The 15984-nt window shown below is 50.1% G+C and overlaps 1 protein-coding gene across 2 annotated transcripts in view; it reads right to left on the bottom strand.

Annotated features, from left to right (window-relative positions):
• Positions 1-15984, bottom strand: part of ACSBG2 (acyl-CoA synthetase bubblegum family member 2) — a 52076-nt gene that overhangs the window by 13565 nt on the left and 22527 nt on the right. For both annotated transcript variants that reach the window (XM_087948766.1, XM_087948767.1), the window contains exons 3-10: positions 11818-11879; positions 10974-11215; positions 9808-9896; positions 9004-9124; positions 5993-6073; positions 4179-4328; positions 3092-3268; positions 1352-1533 (exon numbers count right to left, since the gene is read on the bottom strand). In XM_087948766.1, the coding sequence (XP_087804892.1) occupies positions 1352-1533; positions 3092-3268; positions 4179-4328; positions 5993-6073; positions 9004-9124; positions 9808-9896; positions 10974-11215; positions 11818-11879 (1104 nt within the window). The remainder of the gene's footprint in view (positions 1-1351; positions 1534-3091; positions 3269-4178; positions 4329-5992; positions 6074-9003; positions 9125-9807; positions 9897-10973; positions 11216-11817; positions 11880-15984) is intronic.

Raw genomic sequence — 15984 nt, 5'->3', positions numbered from 1 at the left:
CGGTCCTTCCTTAGGCGTGGAAAGGAGTCTGGGCAACTTTTGCCTCTCAGCCTTACCCACCTTGGAGGATTCCCGTTGCAGGGAAAACAGGAAGGACAGAAGAACACAGGCAGTCCCCGACTTATGGCAGTTCATTTAGCGACCATTCAAAGTTACAATGGCATTTTTTTTGGGGGGGGGAAGGGACTTGTGACCATTTTTCACCCTTACAACTATTGCCGCCACCCCCATGATCAAAATTCGGGTGCTTGGCCCTTGACTCATATTTACGACAGTTGCAGTGCCCCGGCATCACGCGAATCTCCTTTTGCAACCTTTTGACAAGCCAAGTCCATGGGGACTCCAGATTCACTTAACAAACTTGTCATTAATTTAAGAACGGCAGCGATTCTCTTTACGAAACGGGGCGAGGAACGTCGTAACACGGGGCAAAACGCATTTCTTAACGCATTTCTCACTGAAGCGACATAAAAAGGGCTCGATGGTGGCTGTAAGTTGAGGATCGGTTAAAGAGAGAAAATGCCTAAGAGCCCCTTTGGGTCTTTAGACCCCTGCAAGAAACAAAAAGCGGGGAGTGGGCACCAACAGGAAGACCCTTTGACCAAGGCTCAGGATGAGCAGAGTGTCAGCTTTGGAAGCCATATTGAGACCAGATGCTCCCATGCTGCCACAACTGCGCCTGGGAAAATGGGAGGGGGGAATTTCTTGGAGCGTATGTAGTTAGACGTAATAAAATTCTTTTTCTGATTCAAGGTCAGGTGGTGTGGTGCCTAAGTGAGGGGAAGTCTCAAGTTGGGACAGATGGGGATTGGGCCGTGTGATGCGATGGTGGGTGCAGGGGATGGATTTGTAGTTTTTTTACTTAGTGCAAGGAAGCCCGGAACTTTCTGATTCGGGATTCCCCAGTTGTGCCAGTTTAACTATCCAAATCAATGGAAGGTTTGAGAGATGTCTGTCTCGATGTTGGAATGGAGGTTTGCTGGAACGCTGACATAGAGTGTCCACAACAGGTCCTGCTGGGACGCGGGCCAGAAATCTTGGGTTCAGGGGACGACGACGGAGGGGGGGGGGTCCTTGGGGGAGGAATTACCCTTCTTTGTAAGGGGGCTGGGCTCCTTCTCCTGGGGGTAGCCGCAGGTGGCACGGTGGGCTCAGAATTGGGAGGAAGGGGCTGCAGAACCAGGGGAGGGTCCTGAAAGGTTCACGCCTTGCGGAGGCTGCCCAGGCCGCTTCTGCCTCCCTCCCGTCCCTCGATTCGGAGGAGCAGCAAGGCTCCCACCTTTAACCACCCCACCACCACCCCCCGGGCCCATAAAAAGGGTCTGTGACTCAGCCGCCCCCAGCCTCCTACCCGTTCATGCGCTTCAGGTTGGTCTCCAGCCCCACGGCTTTGGCCCACACGGCAATTTTCTTCCTCAGCGTGGAGGACTTGGCCCCCACTGACTTCATCCGCTCCTGCATCTTCTCCCACACGCGGGGGACGCCCATGAACGCCGTGGGCCTCACTTCCCGCAGGGTGTCCACCAGGCTGCCCTGCCGGACCCAAGGCAAAGGAGGCGGGTTGGGGGATGAAGGGAGAAGAGGGCAGAGAAAAACCCACCCTGAATTCCCTCCACCCCCGGAATATTGGGGATCTGCCCCCCCCTACCCTTTGGGACATTGCTTTCATTTATCTATCTGTCTATCTGTCTTTCTGTTGATCTGTCCCTCTATCCATCCATTCATCCGTCTATCTATCCATCCGTCAATCTCTATCAATCTGTGTATCCATCCGTTTTATCTGTTTGTCAATCTACCCATCTCTATTTCAAACTATCCCAAAAATTTCTCTAGCCGTCTATATTTACATCTGTCTACCTATCTTTCCATCCATCCATCTTTTATCTCTCTCGATGTCTGTCTGTCTGTCTGTCTGCCTATCTCTATATCTCTATGTCTGTCTATCATCTACCTACTTCTGTATCACTATATCTCTACCTATCTCTATATGTCTGCCTACCTATTCGTCCATCCATCCATCCATCCATCCATCCATCCATCCATCTATCTACCTACCTCTGCTATACCTTAGTCAACCATCTCCCTCAGAAAGAACCTATTTGGTTCTATATTAAGGTTTTGTGACAGCAACACCTGGATGACCTCAGCAAATCAAAAATGCTAAGTAGAACCTAACCTAGCTAGCATATATGAATGGGAAACCACCAGGAAACCCCACAGTCAAAGTATCACCTGGGAAGTGAAAACACACCCTGGAAGAATCAATTCCCTATCACCTACGGCCAAAGCTTAATAGGCGGTTCTTGTTTAATGACTGCAACAGGGACTAATCACTCTGTTGTTAAAGTATCATCGTTGTTAAATGAAACATGGTGGGACTGTGACAGACTGAAGTCACTTCCCATTCGGTCATTAAGCGAGACCTCAAATTGCGATTCTACTGCAGGATCCATTTATCAGAAGCCGGCATGAAAGTCGCAAATGGCGACTAGGGTGACTCCGCAGCAGCTATAAGTGCCAAAATCTGTCCTAATGTTTACTTTTCCAGCCCTGTTCTAACTTCAAGCGGTCACTAAACAGAGCAGATGTAAAAGGAGACCTGCCTCTAATAAGGAATCGAGTTGTACTGAAGGGAACTTTTGTTTTCCCCACTAGGGGGCAGCACCTAGGCAACCTCAGCTGATCCCCAGGATGGTGCACCACTAGGAAATCCCACCACTGACCGTACCCATGGGGGGGTCACTAGAAGCTGAGCTCGAATTTTAAGGCAATAGCTCACTTCTCTTTCAACTCTGACCCATTGTCCAGTCTACCTCGCAGGGTTGCTGTTGTTAGACCGATCAACCCATGGAACAACCTCCCTCCAGAAGTTGCTGGTGCTCCATCACTGGGAGGTTTTTAAGAAGAGACCGGACAGCCACTTGTCTGGAACGGTGTAAGCTTTTTTTCTTGAGCGGGGGACTGGACTAGAAGACCTCCAAGGTCCCTCCCAGCCCTGTCATTCTTGCCATTGTGGGGATGATGTGAAAGGATCACCCCGCAAAAGCCCCCCTCGGTCTGCCAAAGGGAGAAGCAGGACATGCCAACTAACCTTCAGGGCGTCGGGCTGAGCAAAGTAGGTTTCCACGCCAAAGGTGACGGGCAGCCAGATGTCAATCATCTGTGCGGCGACATGGCTGAGTGGTAGGTAGCTGACCACGCTCTCCTGGCCCTCCAAGCCCGTCTTCAGGTGCACGTACTCTCCGGCCGCTCTGGCCGTCCACGTGATCTGCAAGACAAAGAGGGCGTGGCTGCCACGGAGGGACGTCGGGCCCCCCTGCGGGATCACACAAGAATCTCAGGCCACCTTTGGGTTATCACGACACTTCAAGGAAACACAATGTCAGGATTCCGGCAATTGCCCCCATTTAAATCAATAACGGAGATGAAGCTTCTTGGATGAGAAGCGAAACGTCTTTCAAGGAAAAACCAAGAAAGTCCAGTTGCCTCTTGAAAAAACAAAAAGCACCTTTGGGTCAACCACGACCTGGATGCCCGAGACACTAATTTAAATATTAAATGCCCCGTACAGATTGTTCTGCAAAAGGCAGGAAATGCGGTAACGTCTCCGCAACCAATTTATTTGCTCCTGCAAACCTCTGCATCTTAGGACCTTTAAGGGGAAAACCCACAGATGTAGGTAGTTCTCAACTTATGACCGATCACTGTGTGCATCTTGATTATGTGACGGACGAGGCTGGTGGGAGCCAGGAGGGGCCCTTTCCAGTCAGAGGGGCCTCAGGAGGAATGGGGCTACTTGCCATGTGCTTTATTGAAGAACTGAAGAAGCTCCTTGGATGAGAAGCAAAACCTTTTCAAGAGAAAACCAAACAAACTCGGCTGCCTTTGGGGCAAAAAAATAAAATAAAATGCACCTTTGGGGCATTTAAATGAGCGCCTGAAGAAACTTGTAAATTAACCACAGCTAACTCGCCTTGAACAATTCAATTATTTAAGATAAATATAAATTTTTTAAAAATTTTTTTTGTCTGCCACGTTTCATTCTGGTCCCTGCTTTCTTCAATCATTCTATTCCACCATTTCTTTGATATTCGTGTAACTCTTCTTCCCGTGGCGAGCTGGCCATGCCAAACTGCCCTAGAAACAACCCCGGGGTCCCCAGGCACGCAGGCACTCACGTTGTCGTGGCTAAGCATGACTCCTTTGGGGTTCCCGGTGGTCCCCGACGTATAGATGATGGTGCAACACTGGTTGGGCTTCAGGCTGGCCAGGACCTTGTCCAGCTGCTCATCTGGGACGGACCTGCCCAGCTCCATGAATTCCTCCCACTGGCCAGAAAGAAAGAAAGAAAGAAAAAAAAAAAGCACAGCCTCGGGTGAGGAGGCGGCAGTTGGTGCATTGGAAGGGGTCAAGAAGTGGTATTCGGCTGGCTCAGACCGGTTCTGCAGAACCGGTTGCGAAAATTTTAAGTAGCTTGGAGCAGGGTCTCCAACCTTGGCACTTTAAGACTTGTGAGTTCAACTCCCAGAGTTCCTCAGCCAGCAAAGCTGGCTGAGGAACTCTGGGAGTTGAAGTCCACAAGTCTTAAAGTTGCCAAGGTTGGAGACCCCTGGCTTGGAGAACCGGCCAATACTACCTCTGACTGGGCCCGCCCACCTGTCCCCACCTTTAACTCTCCGAGATTCCCTTGTTTGATTGTTTTTTAAATTTTATTGGGGTTTCACAAAACATAATACAGATCAAATATCTTTTTGAGGACAGCATGATTCCAGGTGATCACTTCTCTATACTGACATAAACTCAATTTACATATTCATCTTTCTATTCTATGCCATCTTTTATAATTTTATTTTATCACTTTCTCAATAATTTCCCCCTTCCCTTACTGTAGAGTTGTAATTGCAGGAATGTTCCAATCTCGGACGGCAAACCTCAGATAAAGAATGTTTCCAAGCAAATACAACTCAGGCAAACAAAGTCACTAATCTCAAGGAGGATTAGAGAGAGGAAGTCAACATATGTTAGACTTTAACTAGAGATAATTAATTGTGTTAATTATTATTATGCTAAACAGTAACGAAAGTTAAGCAGTAACCAAAGTTAACCAATGTTGGAGGATTACTAAAAATGTGTATAAATGCAAGACTAGACTCCAATAAAGTTCATCATGGTTCAGTTGATCATGATCAAGCAACTCGACTGCCTCGTCATTACAACACCTTACTTTCTTCAACCTTATTTTTAATTACCTCCTTCCTTTCTAAATTCAATGACTGGTCTTTTTCTAAATTCCGGTATCTTTCTAATCATTATGCAGCATTTATACTTTTGTCTGTCCTGCTTTATATTTCCCTTGGTTTTTTTTTAGCTCAGCTGATCCGCACGGCAGAGCACACATGGCTGCGCCTCAGCTGAGCTAAAAAAAACAGCTCAGCTCACCAGCGCTAACACAGAGGGCGGTTGTGGGGCGCGGTTGTCGTGCAGCCTTCTGCATCCATCCCTCCCGAGCTCCGTTTTCGCCGACAAGAGGCACCGCTGGCCAATCCCTTCCATGTTTCCAGGGTGGCCCTGCGGGGCCGGATCTAAGCACCCCACTGGGCTGAATCCGGGCCTTGAGTTTCGACACCCCTGCTTCATGCACTCCAAGGCACAAGGCCTCCTCGTGGGACGCTACCCACTGGCCTCTCCTGCCCTCTGCCCAGGGCTGCCCAAGAGGGCCGCTCAGAAGCACGACGTTCCTGCATGGGATTTCGAGGGGACTTTCCTAGCAAGCAAAGCTAATGGGGGGTGGGTGGGAGGGGAAACCGGAATCCGCTTAACGACTGAACGATTCGCTTTTTTAACCACCACAGTGATTTGCGTCACCGCCGTGGGAAAAAAAAAAGCCCGTAAAATCCCACGGCCGAATTCACTTCAGCAGCTTCGTTGGTTTAGCTGCAGAACTTCTGGTCGTAAGTCGGGGAGCGTCAGAAAGGGAAGGGAAGCTACTCACGCTGTAGAGGTTGGGCCTCTTCTCTTTGATGTCATCTTTGTAGTAGACGATAGCTTTTAGGAGAGGCAGCTTTTTCTCCACCTGTGGGGGGGGGGAGGGGGGCAAGCAAGAGATCCTTCACCCCAAATGTCTTCACTGGGATTCCCCAATAATCCCCCTGGGGAAAAAAAATCACCCCCCAAAACCCCCTCTAGGGTGAAGTTTAGCCAGGGGTGGGATTCAACCGGTTTGGACTGGTTTGGGCAGACCGGGTGTTAAATGGACACCTGGTTTGCTGAACCAGTAGTTGAACTGACCAGCTGGCCCCACCCACCCCAAGGAGTCTCCATGTCGTCCATTTTGGATGCAGGTAAGTGCAGGAGGCTCTGGGAGGGAGAAAAACGGCCCAGAAGCCCAGAAATAGGCCTGTTTCCAGCTTCCGGAGGGCCTCCAGAGTCCGGGGGGGGGGAGGCCATTTTTGTCTTCCCATAGGCCCGAGGGAAGCCTCCGGACTCTGGAAAAGGCGAAAAACTCCCCCGTTCAGAAGTTCCAGTAGGCCACGCCCACCATGGCCACGCCCAACCAGCAATGGGGCAGTGAACCGGTTGCTGGGATTTTGGAATCCCACCTCTGAGTTTTAGCCCCACAAGGAAGAAGCCAAGCCATTGGGAAGCCCCCCCGCCCCCCCCGATCTCGACTGTGACCCTGAAGAGACCCTACAAATTCCTTTGCTGGGGTCTCACTTCGTTTTGTTTTGGAGACCCCGGGTGGGATGTTCTCATTTGAACGACAGGAAGTCCTCGTTGAGGAACCGTCGTTTGGACCGGCCGCTTGGTCACTAAGCAAAGTGGCCGCTAAAATGAAACCGCCCTCAAGACTTACGGCGCGATTTACAGCTTTCCAGACGTGGGAAGGTCATAAATGCGAGGATCGGCTGTCAAGTTACTTTGCGATTGCCAGTGGTCACTAAATGAGGACTATTTATAGTCCTAGGGTTGGAGTGCTCTGGGGCTCTTCATTTTGCTTTGGGTGTCTTTTACACAGGTTAGTCCTCAATTCACACCCGTTCATTTAGTGACTATTTTAAGTTACAGCGGCACTGGAAAAAGCGACTCCCGACCCATGTTTCACACTTACGACCATTGTAGCATCCTCGTGGTCACGGGATGAAAATCCAGATGCTCGGCAACCGGTTCCTATTTATGATGGTCGCAGTGTCCCCGGTGTGTGTGTGTGTGTGTGTGTGTGTGTGTGACGTGATCCCCTTTTGCGACCTTCTGTCAAAAGGGGAAGCCAGATTCGCTTCACAACCACCTGACTAGGTTTAACAACTGCTGCGATTGATTCACTTAACCAAAATGGCTCCACGTTCACTTAGTGTCTCGCTTAGCGTCAGAAATGTGGGCCTTTTTTCTACAAGCCAGGCTAGTGAGCATTGTTCTATTATGGTGGTGGCCTAGAAATACGTTGAATAAACCCGGCGTTCTGACCCGGCTCCCCAAACACGACCAACCCTCTGAAGTGAACTCAAAAGGTTCCTTTATTAGGAGCGCCGGCAAAAATTTTCTCTCTCACTAACAAGTCCATCGGGCTGGGACACTATTCGTCGTCTGCCACATCCATTCATCTCCACCCCCTGCCTTTTATCCCCAGAACTAGGGTGGGGTCTCACTAGCAGCGTACAAGGTAGTTCTTCCGTCCCAAGGACCGGCCCATAGATTTCCACTGCTCTCCTCTCCTTTTATCCCCCAGAGTCAGGGTGGGGCTTTGCTAGCAGCAGTGCCTCTTCCATCCCAAGGACCGGCCCATAGATTTCCACTGCTCTCCTCTCCTTTTATCCCCCAGAGTCAGGGTGGGGCTTCGCTAGCAGCAGTGGCTCTTCCATCCCAAGGACCGGCCCATAGATTTCCACTGCTCTCCTCTCCTTTTATCCCCCAGAGTCAGGGTGGGGCTTCGCTAGCAGCCATGGCTCTTCCATCCCAAGGACCGGCCCATAGATTTCCACTGCTCTCCTCTCCTTTTATCCCCCAGAGTCAGGGTGGGGCTTCGCTAGCAGCAGTGGCTCTTCCATCCCAAGGACCGGCCCATAGATTTCCACTGCTCTCCTCTCCTTTTATCCCCCAGAGTCAGGGTGGGGCTTTGCTAGCAGCAGTGCCTCTTCCATCCCAAGGACCGGCCCATAGATTTCCACTGCTCTCCTCTCCTTTTATCCCCCCAGAGTCAGGGTGGGGCTTCGCTAGCAGCAGTGGCTCTTCCATCCCAAGGACCAGCCCATAGATTTCCACTGCTCTCCTCTCCTTTTATCCCCCAGAGTCAGGGTGGGGCTTCGCTAGCAGCAGTGGCTCTTCCATCCCAAGGACCGGCCCATAGATTTCCACTGCTCTCCTCTCCTTTTATCCCCCAGAGTCAGGGTGGGGCTTCGCTAGCAGCCATGGCTCTTCCATCCCAAGGACCAGCCCATAGATTTCCACTGCTCTCCTCTCCTTTTATCCCTCAGAGGGGCTCAGCACCATGGCTGGGGCTTTTCCACTGCTCTCTCTCCTTTTATCCCCAGAGTCTGGGGCTTCGCTAGCAGCCATGGCTCTTCCATCCCAAGGACCGGCCCATAGATTTCCACTGCTCTCCTCTCCTGTCTTCTGTGCATCCTCAGGCACTGGACCCGGCTGTTCCTCCTCTTCCTCATCAGCCACCTCCACACCTGGGGGCTGTTGACTCTCCATCGGAGGGCTGATGGACGGCCCAGGCTCTGCCTCTCGGCCCTCTCTAACCCCCCCCTCTCTCCCTCTCAGCTCCCTTCCTTCTTCCCCCTGGGAGCTCTGACTGGGGAATTCTGGGAGTTGAAGTCCGCCCATCTTAATATTGCTGGGGGAAAGAGACCGAGAGTTTCCATCTCAAAAGGTTGGGTGGGCCATCCAAACACCCAGAGACGTCGCTGCTCCATCCCTGGAAGCCCTCACGAACAACCCTCTCCTGGGCCAGAGGGTGGGCTAGAAGACCTCCCAAGGCCCCACCCTTCCCTGTCTGGCTCTCACCTCCAGGATCTTCTGCAGCTGCTTGTCGTTCTCCACCACGATGATGTTGGCCCCGCAATTCTCCGCCACGTAGTGACAGGCCTCGGGGGAGTTGGTGGTGTAGATGCCGACGGCAAAACCCCTGCAAAGAGACCGTTTCAAAGCCCACCCTTCTCCCCCCACCCCCAACTGGCAGAGACCCAGGGGAGATTGGCTCGCTGCCATTTGGGGAGGGGGTTGCATGGCTTTCCACCCTTGGGAGGCTTCCGGTGCTTCCAACCGAGGGGCTCAGGGAGCGAGGAAAATTGTGGCTAGTGATTGCCCCTCCGCCCCGGGGTGCAGTTTCCCTCATCCACCCACCGGGGCAGTTTCCACTCCGCAGGAGGAGGAGGAGGAGGACCTGAGCTGGGTGGAGGAGGAGGAGGACCTGAGCTGGGTGGTTTCCTTGCAGACGTTTCATGACCCAACTAGGTAATGCCATCAAGTGCCAGAAAGAAGTGGAGTTTGCATAGAGGAGGAGGAGGAGGAGGAGGAGGGAGTGAGAATGAGGAGGAAGGAGAAAGGGAAAGGAGGAAGGGAGGAGGAGCTCCAAGGAAGGGGCTCCCCTTCAAAGGCTGGGGCTGAGCCGGAGACCCCTCCCCTCGGCCCCGACCTGAAGCGTAAAAAAAAGAGAAGGGGAGGGAGGGAGGGAGGGACTGAGGAAGAAGTGGCTGGGCTCGAACCCTCCTCGGTATCGGAGATGTTGTCGATCTCTCCAGGTGGGGGCTGCCCCATCCTTTCTTTCCTCCCCCAAGGGGGAGGCCGGGGCCTGTGTGGTGGTCTCACCCAGCAAAGATGGCACCGACGTCCGCCAGGAACCACTCCAGGGAGTTGAAGCCCAGGATGCAAACGCTGTTGAACCGCCCCAGGCCCAGCTGTGGGGGAGAAGCAGAGACGTCAGTGAGACCCCTCCTCCCCTCACCACCCCCACCCCTTCAGAGCACCCACTGACCCCCCCATCCCCAAAGCTGGAAACATCCATGCCGCCACCCCCCAGAGTCCCAAGGCCAGCCAGTGCCGCTGTCAGGGCTCCGACAATCCACCCCCCCAATTCAAATCTCTAGCTGCATCTCTCAGAGTTTAAAGATGATTTATTAGGAATGACCATGTCAGCATGACCTGCGTGCAGCTGACTCTGAGACACACCAACCCTTTCTCTCTTGACCCTGGTCTTCCCCCCACCCCTTGGATGTATATTCTGTCAGAGTCTATTCATGAACTGGGATAGAGCTTGCTAACAAGGCCAGCCAAGGAATAGGCACAGCGACGAGTCAGCCAATGAGGACTGTTTGGAAACTGAAACTAGAAGTAGCCTAGGCGTGGCTCTGTATTAAGCTCTGCAGGTCTGAAGCTATGTCGAGTTCGGAGTCTGTCTATCGAAGATGAAACCAACCAACTTGCTTGCCTGCTGAACTAAAGGGAAACTGAGGTCTGTTTCTGAGCTCCTGAGTGGCTACTGAAGTGACTTACTTGCAACCTGTTTCTGTCTGAGTTTGCTCCGTGTTGGAGAAATCTACAACTGGTTTGTAAAATCTACGTACTATGTTTATAAAGATGTTAAATGAAGCATCAGCCATCGGTGTTTTAATTTTTCTGGCGCTGAATTAACGCTGCAAAACCCTGAACATATCCTCCAATGGGACACATCCATAGCCAAGAGCCATCAATCAGGCTCCCCAGTAATAATCTTGCGTGCCAGAAGCTTCAGCCGCCTAGAAATTATCTGAAGCATTTAAGGAATGCACTGCTGCTCCCACTCCCTTTTCTGCTGGCAACTCTAAAAGGCCAGAGAAATATTTTTGAGTTGACAGCCGCCTTCCACAGCCCTCCTACCTCGCAGGGCTCGCGTGAACTGATGGCGATGCGGTGCAGTGAAGCGTGTGCGTACCACCCTCCCCTCCCCAATTCTCTCCCACTCCCACCCCCACCAACTCCAACCCCCGCCCTGAGACCTTGAGGAAGCTTTTGGCGGTCTTGCGGCACTCCTCGTAGTACTGGCGGTAGGTCAGCTTGAACCACCGGCCCTGCTTTTTCGAAGCCAGCGCCGGCAAGTGGCCGTATTTCTCCACGGTGGCCAGGAAGAGGTCGTGGATGGTGATGGGGGTCTCGGAGCCGATGCCGCTCTCGTCCATCCGCAGCTTGACCTCTCCGTCGCGCTTGGTGGTCCACAGACCCCCAGCACTGGGGGCCGGCCCTGGAGGGGAGCAGGCAAGGACGCCGTCCTGTTCTACGACGGTCACAAGGGGGAGAAAACCCTCCTCCCCACGTTCCCCCAAATCCGCTTCCCACCCTATTGCAGGTGGTCCTCGACTTACGATGACAAATGGAGCCCATTGGTTAAGTGGGTTTTGCTCCATTTTTTTCCCGCCCTTTCTTTCCCAGGGGCCGTTGTTAAGGGAGTCATGCGGTTGTTAAGTGAATCTGGCTTCCCCTGTGGACTTGGCTGGTTGCCAGGAATTGGGCAAAAAACAGTTGCAAGTTGCAGGACGTGGGAGCCAGTCATTAAGTGACTCAGTAGTCAAGCATCCGAACTGGTGATTCAGGTCTGTGCGAACGCAGGTCGTAAGTCGCTTTTTCCGAGGCCGTTGTGACTTTGAACCGTTGGATGCAAATCAAGGACTACCCTGTATGGGTAGTCGTTGATTAACGACTGTTTGTCGGCTAACGTTACAACGGCCTCATGAAAAGTTTCTTACTCCAGCTAGAAGTGGCTACGGTTGGGGGGAAACACTGGTAAGCTGTCCCTGCCGGCTAGGCTCGGATCTCCTGGTGGTCCCCTTTCCGCCATTTTCCTACCTTTGCCTTTCGACATCTCAGCTTCTGGCTCCTCCACAGGCTGCTGGGGCTGGGGCCTAGTCCTGCAGGAAAACCAGAAGATAAAGTCAGACCGGGGGGGTCCCCGATCCACCCCCCTCTCTCCCCCGGGCTGTGACCTGTTCGCAACTGGGCCACATAATGTGGCGGGCTGGCATGCACATGTGCACAATGCCACTTGCAGGCAAACTGGCATGCACATGTGTGCGCGCAATTATGTACTGCAGAAATTAGAAATGGTGACTCAGCATACCCAAGAACAAAATAAACCAGAGAGGGAGGAGTTCTATAAAGAAGAGGCCAACATTGAAGGACAAAACGAACAACAATTATTTAAACAGGGGCGGGGGGGAAGGAATTAGAACTAAAAAATTTGTGGTCTGATGGGATGATAAAAGAGAGAATGGTTCGGAAAATGGATAAAGGGAGAGGGAAAAAGCAGAAAAGCAAAAGAGGGCAAGAGAAAAGTTTAATAACTGGAATGAGAAATGGAGGGGAATAAGAATGGGAAAAAAGGGAATTAAGAGAAAACAAAGAGGAATAGGAAACAAACAAGGATGAAAAGAAAGTATATTGTCCAAAGAATGAGAGATAATGGGTGAAAAAAAAAAAGGGTAAGGAAGGAGATTCCGCAAGGTAATATGTTGTGATGTGCAAGAATATATTGAAAATAGTATTTTGTAATTTATAGGTAATTCATAAGGTGTTTGATAAAATATAATGCAGAAGCATAAGATTGGAAGTATCTAGGCAACGTTTCGATGAAGTCTCATTCATCATCTTCAGGCTTCTGTCTTCAGCTCTGTGCTTCTCAGAGTGTGCTTCTCTGTGCTTCACTCTGAGAAGCACAGAGCCAAGACACAAGCCTGAAGATGATGAATGAGACTTCATCAAATGTTGCCTAGATACTTCCAATCTTACGCGGGAGAAAACCCATCTGCCATCATCAGGCTTCTGTCTTGTGTTCGTCTGTGAGTCAATACAGAAGCCTGATGATGGCAGATTCTGCCGAAACGTTGCTACAACTTTAAAAGCACAATTATAATGACGTGGGAAAATACCCGAACAAAGCTGAATACCATACATACATACGTGTTATATACTAGATAGGGAGATTGATATTAAGGTAGAATGAAGGTGGTTAGCTCGAATTATTAACCAGAGGGGACAATTATATTTACAGATAAGGATTGATAAAATGACAAAATGTGACAGAAAAAAGTAATATGAGAAATGACAGCAGAAATGAGATGAGAATTTTAGATAACATTGTAAAATAAGATATGAGAATGTATCAAAATAACATGAATTGGAATTGGACAAGCATAAACAATTTAACAATAAGGATGATGCAATATGAAACTAAACAAATATAATGAACAGGTAACTATGGTCATGTTTGTATTGAGATGTGAAACCTGGAACCTCACTGCTTGCCAAATGAGAATTTTTTATTTAAAAAAAAATAAAATAAAAGCAGGGAGAAAATTGAATAATGGGATTACTAGGTATGTTTAACTGATAGGGTGGTAGGCATTTGGAGAGAGTTTTGAAAGGTTGAAAATAAGCATTGGAGGATTATGAATTAATGTGAAATATATGCATTGAGAGATATGATTGGTATTATTAATTTTGCCAGTACTAAAACATATGATATATTGATGCCACACTGTTAATGTATTGTTCTGCATATGCAGATTGAAATTAAAAAAATATTAAGGGTGGGGGGGAGGAAAATGACCATTCCCTCTGCCCCCAGTCTGGTTCATTTTCTGTCTTCTTTGGAATTAACAGGGCAGCCTTGCCCTTTTTCTTGAAAGCCTCCAGTGATGGAGCTACCACAACTTCTGTTCCATGGGTTGATTGTTCTCACCGTCAGAAAATTTCTCCTTATTTCCAGGTTGAATCTCTCCTTGGATCAGTTTCCATCCATTATTCCTTGTCTGTCCTTCAGGTGCTTTGGAAAATAGCTTGGCCCCTTCCTCCTCTCTGAGGGCAGCCCCTCCAATATTGGAAGATGCTATCCTGTCTCCCCTGGTCCTTCTCTTCCCTAGACCAGCCAGGCCCAGTTCCTGCAACCAGTTCATCGTATGTTTCAGCCTCCAGTCCCCTCATCATCCTGGTTGCTCTTCTCTGTACTTTTTCTAGAGTCTCAACATCTTTTTTATAATGTGGTGACCAAAACTGGATGCAGTACTCTAGGTGTGGCCTTACTAAGGCTTTATATAGTAGTATTAGTACCTCCCTTGATCTTGATTGTATCCCTCTGTTAATACAACTTAGGATTGCATTGACTTTTTTGGCTGCTGCTGCACCCTGCTGGCTCCTATTTAGCTGGTTGTCCACTAGGACTCCAAGATCCCTCTGACAGTTCCTGCTATTGAGCCTGGTTTCACCCAGTCTATATGGGTCCTTTTGGTTTTTCTTGCCTAAGTGTGGGACTTTCCTTTTCTCTACATTGAATTTCATTTTATTAGATACGGCCCAGGGTTCTAGTCTGTCAAGATCCCTCTGGACCTTGAGCCTATCTTCTGGGGTGTTGGCTATTCCTGCCAGCTTAGTACCACCTGGCCATGCAAACCCATACCGAGACGCACCTGGAGCCTGTTTCGTTGTTCCTCTCCTGCAGCAGGTGACCCAATGGGTTGCTGTTTGGGATGTGGCATCTTTTAGCCTCGGGCTTGGTGGACTGGTCTTCCGGAGAGGCCCAGGGTCCCCCCAAAAGGGCACCCTCTCCCTGCCCCTGGGGAGGAGGGTGCCCTCTGCAGCAAGGGGCAGCTGCTTTCTGCCAACCGCAGAGTTCCAGAAGGGCTGCTTGTGACCTCACCCACAGCACCAGCCCTCCGGAGTTCTGCCGGAGCTGCCCTGGGCAAGGGGCGTGCAAAGTTGGCACCGCTGCTCCTCCACGCAGGGACCAGCGGGCCCTCCTTGGGCAATGGGCCCTGATGCCAAAGGAGCTTCTTCGGGAGCCCCTGCGCCACCAATGCTGCATTCGTGGCTTTTTCAGGGGCTCCTGGGCGTAGCTTTGCCCCAGAATATGCCAGGCCCCGGCTGCCAAGAATTGATATCCCTCTGACATTATGCCACTTAAGAGACTTACTTTCCTTCCTTCCTTCCTTCCTTCCTTCCTTCCTTCCTTCCTTCCTTCCCTCCCTCTTTCCTTCCTTCCCTTCCTTCCTTCCTTCCTTCCTTTCCTTCCTTCCTTCCTCTTTCCTTCCTTCCTTTCCTTCCGTCCTTTTCCTTTCCTTTCCTTCCTTCCTTCCTTCCTTCCTTCCTTCCTTCCTTCCTCTTTCCTTCCTTCCTTCCTTCTTTCCTTCCTTCCTTCCTTCCTTCCTCTTTCCTTCCTTCCTTCCTTCCTTCCTTCCGTCCTCTTTCCTTTCCTTTCCTTTCCTTCCTTCCTTCCTTCCTTCCTTCCTTTCCTTCCTTCTTTCCTTCCTTCCTCTTTCCAACTTTCCATCCTTCTTCCTCCCTCCCTCACCTCCTTTCCTCTTTCCTTCTTTCCATTATTCCTCTTTCCAACTTTCCTTCCTTCCTTCCTGTTTTCCCAACATTCCTTCTTTCCTTCCTTTTCTTTTTCCTTTCCTTCCATCCTTCCGCTTTCCAACTTTTTTCTTCCTTCCTTCCAACTTTTCTTCATTCAGTCTTCCTTTTCTCTTTTCTTTACATCTTCCTTTCTTTCCAACTTTGCTTCCTTCCTGATTTTCCAAAACACCTTCCTCTTTTCTTTTTTCCTTCCTTCCATCCTTCCTCTAAATGTTTCCTTCCTTCCTTCTTTCCTCCTTCCAACATTTCTTCAGTTTTCCTTTTCTTTTTTCATTCTTTCCATCCTTCCTTCCTTTCCAACTTTCCTTCCTTTCTGGTTTTCCAACATACCTTCTTTCCTCTTCTTTTTTCCTTCTTTCCATCCTTCCTTCTTCCAACTTCCTTCCCATTTTCCCAACATTCCTTCCTTCCTTCAGCTTTCCTTCCTTTCCCCCCTTTTTCCTTCTTTTCATCATTCCTTCCTCTTTCCAACTTTCCTTCCTTCTCCCTTCCCTCCTTTCCTTTCCTCCTTCCTGCTTTCCATTCTTCCTCTCTTTCCAACTTTTCTTCCTTCCTTGTAACATTTCTTCATTCAGGTTTCTGTTCTTTTTTTTCCTTCTTTCCATC

Source organism: Notechis scutatus, unplaced genomic scaffold, assembly GCF_049901735.1.
Source record: "Notechis scutatus isolate UNSWTSFEM ecotype Mainland unplaced genomic scaffold, rNotScu1.2 NSCUSCF19, whole genome shotgun sequence".
NCBI lineage: Eukaryota > Metazoa > Chordata > Lepidosauria > Squamata > Elapidae > Notechis > Notechis scutatus.
Note: the sequence above shows the minus strand (reverse complement) of the source record. Positions and strands in the feature narration are given on the sequence as shown.